Below are 12,895 nucleotides of genomic sequence, written 5' to 3'. Positions count from 1 at the left end.
GGAATTACCTTACACATATAAAACAAATAAACTGTACTAGTGAAAATACTTTCCTATCAGCAGAATAAATGTGCATCAGTCATGTCACCTGCACTGTGACATGACTATTCAGTGTCACAGCATTTACTTTATTTGCAAGATTCACTACATTGTTTTTGTAGAGCAGCAAAATCTCACAAAATCTTGCAATCCCAGGGAAACTCAAGCTTCCATGCTCTCCTCAGCACTTAACCACTTCCATTAAGAAATGCTAGAGAAGAAATAAGCCAAGGAAATTGGAAATCTTTGACAGAGAAAATACAACAAGCGCTTGTAGCAGCAAACTGATAACAGCAACTGATTGCCGGTATGGCAGAGAAGGCAGGATTACCCCTACCAGCAATCAGACAACCAAAGCTCCCTTTCTCCTGCTGTTCTTGCAGCTACTGGGAATGTCATATATTATTTAATATATGGTAAGGTATATTGAAAGGTAATATGTTGAAGGACATAACTTAAAGATATGGACTTTAAGGCATAGTAACAAGAAATAACTGTTCTTGGTTAGCTGGTTTTCAGAAACTGTTCTTAGCATATAGATACTTTAAAAGAAGTTAATGGAACAGAAGAACTGTACACCTGACAGATATTTTTTTTCTAAATTCAAGCCACTCACCACCTCCATTTGCTAGACCCAATCTCATCTCATAAATAGAAACCTCCAAGTATAGCAGTTAGATCAAGGATCCTGAGAACAGCTTCTATTCTCTAGTCATCACCCCACTGTAATAGATTTCCAAAATAATACTGAAAAATAAGCTTAATTTATTCTCTTTACTGAACCACTATAATTACAAGTAGCTGCTCAACACTGAAATTTAATTTTGATATAGCATATTGGCAGACCAAATCCTTCACAAGCTTTTATTGCTCTATCCTGTGCAGTGGAATGCATGGTGATGCAATCAGTATGTAATGACCAAGGCTGTAAAGTAAACATACCACTGCACAGATGCATAAATAATGTATCATTTCCTGAACTTGATTCTGACATAAAGCTTCACCAACACAAGCCTAAAGAGAGATGTGGTGTTAATTTTTCCATTTTGCATATAGGAACACATGAGAAATACAACCATATGAAGCATGAGAGGGTCAAATTCCATCCACTGGAAATTTTCCAGAAACACATTATATTAACCAGATCAAGGCAGAATTGATATTTTGCACTGTAAATTGCCTATAAACACTGGGCATGGAGACATTGATGTTGTCAACAGAAATCAGCACTTCTCTTCATGGTTTTTCACACTCAGATCTCAGAGAATACTTCTTAAGTCAAGCATCAAATTTGTGGCCTTGAATACAAGTTCCCTGGTATGTAATGTATCACTTAAACAGATCAGTTTAAGAACATTCATTTCTCAACCACCAAACTAAGTAACTTACAAACTGTAGAAATTCTCCTGGAATAAGGCTCCAAGACTATTTGAAATATAGAAGAGATATATTTGAACCTTTTCTTTCCAACTGTAAGAAAGAACAGTTGCTGATGTAATAACTGTGCAGAGGTCTTCAAATTCTATTTTTTTTTCTTATCCTAGTAAATATTTCATGGATACAACTGAAGTGAGCAGTACATCCTCTGGTAGAAAAGGAAGGAACCATCAGCACTTTGTGGGAACAGATTCATTACACATTCTGGAACATACACACTGGAACAGAAGAGTATTTTCTTAGATAGCTTTAAAAAAATTGAAAAATAAACTCACTTGTAAATGTTGAGAGTTGTCAGTCATATTGTCCTCTCGCCTACGAACTTCTTCTAACAACTGTGCATTCTTCTTTTTCTCCAATTGCTGATTGTGCTTCAGATTGGCAACCTTCTTGGTTTGGTCCTTCATGTGTCTAAGAATTGCACACACACACCATTAGTGTTAATGACTGCAACCACTTCTTTTGCCATAGAGATTAATTTTGTGACTACAACACAGGACATCAATTCTCCAACAGACACAAGTTTTCCAAGCATCAGCTGTAACAATAAAACTTCATCTTGTTTTCATCGTGGCATATCCAAACAGCTTTCTGTTATAGAGTGGTAGAGCAATTATTTGGGCTGACAAGATTTCCCCCTCTTTATAATTTTCTCACAAAACCACAAACATATTCTGAGCAGAAAAACTGTTGAAAGAGGAAGATTATCCAACAATCCTTACACACTCCGCAATCAGGAATAATTTTAATAGGCGCTTCAAGTATTAATTTCAAAGGAAGCAGAAAGTGATGGTGATAACTAATGTACATTGTGAAATTGTATTTTTTAAAACCAGGGTCACAAATACAGTGTTTAGATGGATTAAAGTGTGGTGGAGTAGGTCAGGTCATAAATACACCCCGAAGAATAAAGGATGCCTTTACAAATAGCTTTTTACATGACAAAAACATTTCTATCATTTTTATAATGGGACTTCTTTCTAAAAAAGATAATCAACAAACCAATTTATGAGCCATTCCTAAGGAAATTAAACTATCTTTGTCACTCTTACATGTTTTCTTTTGTTAAGATTGCATTAATAAAAAAGAATTAATTGTTTCAATTTTAATTATCTTTTATTGCAGATGTTATTCATTAAGTTACCAGAAGCATTTCTGAGACTTAGCATACACCTTTTTAAGAAAGAAGGCAAACTAATTTTGTCTTTCAGGTAAGGAAAACATATCCTTGCAGTAACAATTCCTACCTGCTTGAATTCTTAGATATTATTTTCCAGACTTTCTTTAACATGGAGGAATTTGCTCCCTTTTATCTATAAAAAATAAAAGTCACGTGCAAATTCCTAATGAGATCTATTCCCTAATCCTATTGTGGCAAATGAAAAGAATATTATTCAATGCCCAAAAGGATCACTGAAAATCCCTCCTTTGCTTCCACATCAGAAGCAGTGAAACATCTGTGCATTTCTTGCCCAGACTTTATTATGCTAAAGAAACTGGGTCATTCAATATTTACTTCTATCACTGGTTTCTTTGTCGTACCAGCATTTTTTCACTCTTTATTAATAATCAAAAATTAACAATTAATTTGCAATCAATCAATGTGCCATAGTATTAAAAATCCTTAAAAGACACTTCATGTAAAAGTTTATAAGTATAGCACATTAGAAAATCCAATCAATAACAACTAAAAAAGTAGCACCATAAACTTACCCTGGAAAAAAAAGCATGGACAACCAGTTCAATTAGAGGTAATTTGTTTGCAGCTCCATGTGAAAATCAGTTCCCTGTCATGAGTCTGCCTCATAATTGTAAGCACAGACTTGCTCAGCATAAAACCAAAATGAATATTGGAAAAAAACCACTTCCATAATTTCACATATAAATGTATTTGGCAGAAATTTGGGTGCTGCAATATGGCTTTGTGCTCTTAAAACATAAATTGGTCTCCAATCTCATGTTGAGTAAATGATAAATTCATTTGCATTTAATCTCTGTAAGAAGTTCAATTTTATGCCAAGGCTAGCTGCTTCTTTCATCACCAGTGCCTCACACAACTTCCCATTTCAGCTTCTCTAATACCACACAGAAAAGCAGAACATGGTAAAGCTGCAAAGGAAAAACATCTGGTGCCTGTGATAGGCAAAATCTTGAAGAAAAGGAAAGAAAAGAAAAGAAAAGAAAGCTCTGTTGTAGACTGTCTTTATGCCACAACTGGCTACATACCTATGGAAATGAACAGAAAATGCTACAGTTAAAAAGCCCAGCTGAGGAGTTTTCTTTAGGCCTGCATTAAAAGTATTGGGGGAGTTCAATGCAGCAAATAAGTACAAAAACATATTTCCCACCAGCCTTTTTTTTTTTTTTTTTGTTATAATAAATATCAAATACAATCCTTGGTTCAGTAGAATTTTTGAGTTGCTTGCTCTGGTATGATTTCATGTGGCTCTACTGTTTCTAAAATGCTTTTGAATAAAATAGAAGATGAGGATAAGTAAAAAGTATGCATGAGAAATAGAAAAATAATTGGTAACAGTACCAAATCAACATAAAATATATGCCATGACCATAGAGGACATATGATAAAATATTCACATAGCTTACTAGTAACAATGCTGATATGCACAGTTATGTCTACATTACTCTTTATCATGTGGAATTTATTTCATTTGATCTGCTACACTGCTTGAATTTAAAGCACTAAGACCACAAAATTCATTAGGCAAAATAAAATAAAGACTACTGCTTAAGACATGTCTTATAAATCTGAAGTGTACATTTCAGGGGTCTGCTCAGTAGAATTCCCCCTACCATCACAAGTTAATAATTTTCTGATAGTGTAATTGCCTCAGAGCAGGAAGATGAAATGCACAGCCCTCTCACTGTCCACATTGTTATACTTCATTTTGAAGTCGGGCATCTATTCTCTTTTAGGGTTAATTTTATTATTATTTTATTATTATTTACCTATTCTCTTTTAGGATAATTCTTTAACCTCTGAGCCAGACATTACAGTCATCCCAAGCCAGCTAAAACCCACCACTCTGCTGCACTTGTGATTTCACAAAGTTCACAGAACTGGAAAGCCAGGCTACAAACCAGTTCTGAAGCACTCAAGCCCACAGCACACTGAAATAGGGCCAACACTACACTTGGCTTAAAGAATGATGTTCTGAGCTCATAAACATTTAAGAAACAGAGCAGACTAAAAAAGCAGCAGAGATGACTAACTCTCTGCACAGATGCTTCATCTTGGCCAAACATTAAAAAGTAGGATTAATGACAGTTTTTCAGATAACAAATTTACATTTGTTTGTGTTCCTATGGTTAAAGTCAGTCAGCAACTGTTTTAGAAGATCTAGCAGCTTAGGAACAAAAAAGGATTCAGAGTGAAACTGAACTGTCTTGAAAACAGAGCTACAATATAAACATACCTTGAATAGTGTAAAATAAAAATAAGTTTTCTAAAAAATTTTAAGAAGGAAATTAGTTCTGTTCCAGAATTACAAATTAAAGGATGATATCCAGGCATCTCCTGACTCTTTTGATACTTCAGTCTCAGAGAAGCAGTATCCAGCAAACACCCCACGCCACATAAATACGAGATACTCATAATGCTGGCAGTTAATAAAAGAAGAGATGAACACCAGGGAAAAGAAAAAACTCTAAAGAAAATCTTATTCTTTTAGTACATTAGACATTCTCTTGCTCCTAAAGAGGAGAAAAAGATAATATAAAGTAATATAACTCTTCTAGAAGCTACCTTACTACTCATTAAGTTTATTAACTTGTTATAGATAGATTAACTGAATTAGATTACCTAGATTAACATTAGATTACCTAGATTACCTTTGATTAACATTGCAAATCTAGAATACCTAGATTAACATCTCTCTTAACTGAATAATCGTTCTCCTAACATACAAGACTCTATAAAAATCAGCCTCTTCCTGAATTTTTCTGACTTGGGATAATTTTTATAATATTTCTCAACACACAGAATGCTCCACAGGAACCAATTTTCACCTCAGCTGGGCACTAGACTTAAAATCAGGTATCTAAACAACAGCAATGCCAACATCTGTTTTTCTCAGCATCCAACAATTTTTTGAGGAAAGTGGCCTCAGAATGCCAGTGCTGGAGTCAACAGCCTGCAGCAGCTCTGACTTCTCTGCTGCTGAAGAACCATCCTCTATGACTGCTAAATATTTAGATACACTTAGAGTATCACAGATCCAAGCACGACAGGAAAAGACAAAACATCCTCTAAGAGCCCTTCAGCTTTATCTCTTATGACATCCAGTCCAAAGGACTTAGAGCCCATCAATCTTCCTGAGCAAACAGCAAGATGCCCTTACCTCAAATGCACTTTTCATTCTATTTAATCTTTTAACTGAAACGTCTCTGTAGCAAACAGAGATCAGTGCCATGGAGACCCAGACCCTGGGCCAGCAGGAAGTTAAACAACAAAACAGTAGCACCACTTAGTTTCTGCTGGTATGACTAGAACTGTGATGACTACACTTTAACCACGTTTGGGGCTTTTTGTTCTTCTGGAGTAGCACACAAATTGATCTCACAGTCTAACTACAGGACATTTAATCCCTTCAGTTCAACTTTTTAAGACAAATATTAAACACTAAGTTTCTGCATATACGTGAGTAGCATTCAGATTTTATTTTACAGTAGTGTGTGTTGTCTAACCGCCAATGCTTTCATCTCTGAGAGCTACAGAAAATCACACTATTTCATTAAATTCCCTGCTTTAATTAGCCACCTGGGTACCTTGGCCACAAAGCTGGTAACGTCAGCCAAAAATAAGTGTTACATGTTAGTATAGCCTTTACTCTATTTCATAAAGATTTTTTTTTCCCTCAAAGCATCCAAAAAATGCAGACACGCAAAATACTCCCAAGAGCAAAATCTGTAACATTTTCTAAAGGAATATGTCTCTTCAATAATTTTAATCACTTTAAACAGCATTGCAATGGGACCAGCTGTCTGCAAGTCAATCAAAAAATTCTCCAGTGTGTTAGGAAGCTGTGCTCCTCAGCAAATAAAAGATTAAAACATTAGAGTCCAATGAATGTTTTCAAGGAAACAAGCAAAAAAAATCAACTCCAAACCAACCAGATCTATTTTATGAAATACAATTTAGTCAAAACAATTAATCTATATAAAATAAGAAAGTGTCCAAAATGCGCTGTAAAATTCAATATAGTACACTTACTTTAATTCAACAAACATCACCCAATGTTCTCGGCAGGCACTGGGTGGAATATTACCATCATCACTACCTGAAATTATTATCTCTTTCTCCTTTATAAATAGTCCACACTTTTATAAAGCATTCATGTATGTGATCAATGAAACAAATCTTAACATTTTACTGGGCACTCTGGATCTCAGCAGCTAGTCATGCAGAAGACCTGATCCTGTAAATCCCAAGCATGTGAATATCCATTCCAAATTACATTACTTCAGTAAGACCCAGCAGGAATATTCCTGGCAGTTCAGTTCTCACTGTCTTAAGATCAGAGTCTAGGCAGGTGCTTCAGTGAGTCATGACTAAACCAGCATAAGTGTAATGCTTCAAAAATCAGGTCTAATTTCATTGAAATCCAAATGCTAGAATTTTATTAAGATATAAACAACTTAAGTATTGTTTCTAGCATTCCCATGGAATACAAATGCATTTGCTACTACCTATCTCTAAACCTGAAAAACAAAGTTGGGTTGGACTTTGAGAGACTAAAATCACCACAAGAGATGTTAAGAGGGGTACTGACAGACACATTCCTGAAACAAACAAGCACACTATTTATTCACTTACAGCCCAGAGATGGATTTTTTTGGTAGAAAATAGATATTATCAGGGTAAGAAAACCTCTACCTGTGACAGGCTGAATTTTTGATATAACAAAGACAAATAAATCTCAAGCAAAAGCAATTTTTTCTAAAAGAAAGCCCTCATGCTTGACTGCTGAATTGATTTTATAAGCTAGACATAGTCACTCTAAGTTTTATAATATGATAATAAAAAACTAAGCAGTGACTTTCTGTGCTGTCATTTGTATTTAAAACTTTCACTTTTTTTTCAATCAAGATCATATAATGTAAAGAATTATTAGTGTCCAAGACATGTTTTAAAATCTTGTGTCCCCTTATTCTCAGCTTTTCTTATTTTTCTTTTGTTAACTAATACTATTATCACACTGATAGCAAATTAAATGCCTTAAATGAATAAACAAAAGCAACTATCCCAACCATTAACTGGTCTATTAAATTTAAACATTAAAATCAGAAATACTCCTAAAATACTCCTTTAAAAAGCTGACAGATTAATGCAGATCACTGCATAGGCACAGGGGAGTAAATGTTTTGAATGAAAACTTCTTAAGGGAGAAATAAATAATAAATACATAAGTATTCCTTGGTTTTGTTAAACATACTCAAAAGAAAACAAGCAAAACTAAGAATTTTTACATGTCTGTTGTCATAAAGGCCACATCACTTTGAAGGAATACTTCATCCCAAATCTCAAGGAATTCCTTTATTTGCATATCTGACTAAGCTATTGCCATCCTATAGAAAAAAAAATCCTGTATATCCTCTCTCAGCATTGCCCTTCTTGCCCTCATAATTCCAAAGCAGAAGATCTAGCAGACCTTATTCCCTCTTTTCCTTTTCTCTTTAAAAGAACTACATTTCCCCCTCTCCCTTTCCCACTGAAAAGGAGCAGGAGCAATACTTCCACTCCCTTTACAATTGCTGGAGCTCCTAACCTGTGCAACAACATAATCTATAACCCCACAAAATTTCATTTTCACAATTGTGCTATTTGATCCTGTAACTAAAAAAAAAATCTATTCTACAGTGACCAAAAGGGAAGTAGCTCAGCTTCCTTAGCACATCTATTACCATTTCGGACGAGAAAGCAAGCTTGAGTGGATGCCCCCTGGAGAGACAGGAAAATGCCATCAGCCTGTGGCTGGATCACCCCAGCTGCCAGGAGGGCTAACAGGACATTAAGACTTTCCCACAGAAAAGAAGCTTATGAAAACTGAGTGAAATTTTGGTGCCTTTTGAGCATGAGAATTTGAAGGCAGGTAATTCTCTCTGGTTAACCTTGGCCAAACTGACTTTATCTTTAGGTAATAAGGACCACTATTTTCCACAAGCCTGGGAAAACACTATCACAAGAAATTAATATTATCTCTGACTGTAGGAGGATGCTTGCTCTTCTCTCTGCCATTCACCTCACGCTGAGACTATGGCAAACTCCACAGCTCATCTGCTCATCAGAACTGGCAGGTACCCCTCTGTGTTCTCTCCACATCTCTTTGCTAGAAAGAAGTGGAAACAAAATGACCAACACAAACATGGGATAAAAAAATCACCTAAATCAAGTAATACTAAAATAATTTTAAAATATCTAAAAGAAAGTTAATTCCTATATCCCAAATTCTGCAGATAAATGCATCATGCCCAGAATCAGCAGCTAAGATAAATGAATTTTAGTATATTCAATGTTTTCATTACATTCCCAGCTCCTGTTACTGAAAGGTTACATAGCTATTTCAGTTCTACCCAAAGGAGCAGGCTTGTAGCCCACAGAGACCTGTAGGTCTCAAAAAAACCCCCTTCTTCCCATCCCCTTACACTCCCCTCCTGCTTTTAAATCTCATCATTTCAATTGCCTGAAGGCTGGCTTCAAGTTTCTTAATACTCATATTATGACAATTTTTCAGTGAGGCAAATGTTTTGCCCCCAAATGCACCACAAAACAACATTATTGCCCTGGGACAACTGAGACCTCTGCCTGGTAGAAATCAAGCGAGCGTCACAGAAGTCACTGAAACATTTCTCACCTCACAGGCAAAAATGTGGGAGGAAGGGTTTACCTAACACACTCTGGGAAGTTTTCCAAAATCTTTATTTAAGAAGTGTTTAGTCTGACACAGTTCCCTCCGAAGCCCTGGAGAGATGCTAGAAATATCCACGTGAGGATAACGCATGAATGAGAGAGACGTACTAAAATCCTGTTCCAAACTATGGTTCATGTCACTTTGTTTCAAGGCAGATCTGCACTGCAACCACGGAAACTCCAACCCAGCACTGCTGTCTTCCTCAGCACATTCCTGCTGGATGACACTTTACATGAACATGTGTGAAATTCGTACCAGAAGACTCATCTGTCACACATCTCTCTCCTACACCCAGGATTGTCGTGCATTTTCTTCTGATGTTCTTCTTTAAAAAAACCCAAAAAGCACTGCTGATGACAGCACGCTAGATGAGAAGGATATTTGATCTGATTTAATATGGCAATTGCTTGCTCAGCAATTTTATTAATTGAGACCATTAGCAATAACTGTAACCAGATACTGGAAATAATTTGTTGCCTGAAATTTGCAATCAAGAAGTTGCAGCCCTGCTACTGGTCCATCAGGTCCTTCCCAGCTGTAGTCCAGAAAAGCTTTTTTTCTTCAAATTACCAAACTAACAAAGCATCTCCACACAAACAAATAAACAAAAGAAAAAAAATAGAAAAAGAGGGTCCTGACTCTTTCCAGTTTTTCTCTGCATCCAACTGCTCCACAGCATGTCCAGCCCAGCCTGACAGCAATCAAGATCACACCTCCTCTGCAGCACTCCACGTTTCATTGTAATTTCCTTCTGGATCAAATCTTTTGACTGCAACTCCTGGCTCACCCTAGAAGTTCTCAGGGTCAATCCAGCCATTATCATCCAATACATAAATCAAGCTTTCCATGCTTTTGTAGTAACTTCTTCAGACCTCCAAAAGACCTCCAAATAAATCAGGTACCCTTTGTATGATTCTTGTTTAGACATACAAATTTCCCCTTATTATAAATTCAGATCAGAGCACTGTCACATTGCCCAGGCATGTTGCTCCTGCACTGGGAAAGCAAACAATATGAGTGGAAGGAGTGGTTCCACCAACAGCCCAATTCCTAAATTTAGTGCCCCTGTCTCTTTTCAGTAACAGCTTTTTAAGGGCAAGCTGTGCTATCTCACAAAGATTCTTCACCACACACCCCTCCACCGTGCACAGGGAATCCGGACAGCATTGAGCCCAGCAGTCACCAATATCCCCAGGGAGTGCTCTGGGGCTACTTCATGCACAGGTTCAAGAGGCAGAGAAATCTGCCCTCTGGATTTTGCCTTTGAGGAAAACTAGTGGAGGCAGCAGGTCTGGAGAAGCATAAGAAATACTGATATCTTCCATCAGTAATCATGAAAGGGAAGTGTAACAGCTCCTTCTGTTCTCTCCCATCACAGAGTTGTGGTGTCACATCCAACCAAAGCTGGTATTTTTCCTTCAGCAAGGTAGAGCTCTTTTCTCCTCATATTCACTTCTTTCTGCATAACCATTTACTTTAAGGAGTATTTACCCTCCAAATCAAATCTCAAAAAAAGAAAGTCATTGAGAAATCACAGAATATCCTTCCTTATTTAAATAATTCATTTCTATTTTAACCTTTGTATGGCTTTCAGCAAACTGAAAGGGAGAGTCCAGAACAACGCTGACAAATTCAGTAGTCAGTGGGATGGAATTGAACAACAGTGCAACATCTTGTCCCATGGCCCCATTTGTATCTTTAATGTTGATCATTATGATTTCTACTTATTTTGTAATATAATATTTCCTTTTTTTTTCCTTTAAGTAAAATACCAAAGAAATAAACTTTCTACTTTACTATTTCTTAAAAAATGAAATTTACAAAAGTTTAAAACCATACATAAAATCAGCTAAATCTATATAGTCTCATCTCAAAATGTCATCCCTTTCAAAATGTTTAAATGCTAAAACATTGGTTCTGCATATGTAGCAAACAGACTAAAAAAGAATGACATGTCAGCAATCTGCCTGTTATCCAATGTGACAACTGTGTTTCTCACTCAGAATAACCAGTCTCTCAGAAGAGTAATGTATATCACAGATTCTCTCAGTTTTCAGTAGTACACTATCTCCATTTCTCCAGGGACATTATCTTTGAACAACATATCACTCTGCCCTTGGAACCATCAAACTGACATTTGACAAAACTGTGGACGGCTTGTAGGTTAAATTTAAAACTCCACTGAAACTTCCCTTGCACATCACTGAGCTCTGGCCTCTCACAGAAACAATTAGGAAGGCCAACATCAGAGCGGGTGGGAAACTTTCTAGCACTGGTCAGTACAATTCACACGGAAAAATTATCCACCTCCTGCTTATTCACAGGAAGAAAAGTTGGGGAGTACATAACCTGCTGTAACCAAAAGGTGTGGGGATGTCACTGTACTGATGGCTGTACTCAGAATATTTTTATCTTGTACAGGCAGGTGCACACGAGGGCATTGTGCCAATATATTTGATTTTCTTGGTTTTCATCAGTATCAATAGCCTACCACATTTTAAAACCGATGCAGCATTTTTCTAACCATAAAAACCTCCTAGGAGTATGGATGACTAAAATGACAGCTAAGAACATACTGATCAGTGGAAATTATGGAAATTAATAGATCTGTTTCTTAAATTAAGTTTTGACCTTAATGAAGATTCAAGCTGAGAAAACTTAACACTTCACTGAATACCCACAATAAATTCTAATCATACTCTACTACTTATCTGGGACTCTAGGGATGGAAGTTGGCAGGGTTATGCAGACAGTTTGCTTCAACAAGGTCAGCTGGATTTTTAGGTCAATAAAACATAACAGAAATTGCACCTCCAACTGCTGAACAAATGTTTCTGCATACCAATCATTGAATTCCAGTGAAATCAACCATAATGACAACCACATAGCATAATACCTTTCTTTAGGCTCTCTTGAGCTAGAGAGATTTTCAATCAATGTCGAATATGCTCTGATAGAAATGCAAAGCGGTCACACTCAGACAATAAGTTCATCATGGCCAACTCCATAATGAATGCATTTAATTAACTTCTGGAAGAAAGAAAGATTCTGAAAATAAACTGCCCAAGTATTTTCACAACCTGGGTGTAATGATTATCCTTTCAAGCAATAAAAAGGTGCTTGAAGTAGATAGTCAGTAAATTTAGCATTCATCCAATACTTTACTGCAATTGATAAGCCCCAAATTTCAAAAACAAAACTTTTCAGCTGGAAAGAAACTTCAGATTGTGGCATGCATTAAAGTACATCAGGAGGATAAAAAAATTCTTGTCATCTTTTTGCAATGAGCCATCTTTAACTGTGCAGTTTGAAGACATTCCTGTCAGAGACATGTCTGAACTGTGAATTGGGCTTGGTCTTGACTCTCCCAAGAGGAAACATCAAAAAGCCATTTTTAAGACTTTGCTAACTTACAATTTACAACCACCCATAAGCATGAGAAAGAAAATTAACACCAGGGCCTACTAAGAGAAAAAAATGTCAACCAGATC

General features: G+C 36.4%; 1 protein-coding gene across 18 annotated transcripts in view; it reads right to left on the bottom strand.

Moving 5' to 3' along the window:
* ERC2 (ELKS/RAB6-interacting/CAST family member 2) overlaps positions 1-12,895 on the bottom strand; it is a 418,139-nt gene that overhangs the window by 236,554 nt on the left and 168,690 nt on the right. For all 18 annotated transcript variants that reach the window (XR_005258403.1, XR_005258404.1, XR_005258405.1 and 15 more), the window contains one exon: positions 1,752-1,887. Coding sequence is in view for 2 of the 18 variants with exons in the window: in XM_038149364.1 (XP_038005292.1) it covers positions 1,752-1,887 (136 nt within the window). In the remaining 16 variants the exon portion in view is untranslated. The remainder of the gene's footprint in view (positions 1-1,751; positions 1,888-12,895) is intronic.

Source organism: Motacilla alba, chromosome 12 (assembly GCF_015832195.1).
Source record: "Motacilla alba alba isolate MOTALB_02 chromosome 12, Motacilla_alba_V1.0_pri, whole genome shotgun sequence".
In the NCBI taxonomy this organism is placed as follows: domain Eukaryota; kingdom Metazoa; phylum Chordata; class Aves; order Passeriformes; family Motacillidae; genus Motacilla; species Motacilla alba.
The sequence above is the reverse complement of the archived record's forward strand: the minus strand, read 5'-3'. Positions and strand labels throughout refer to the sequence as shown.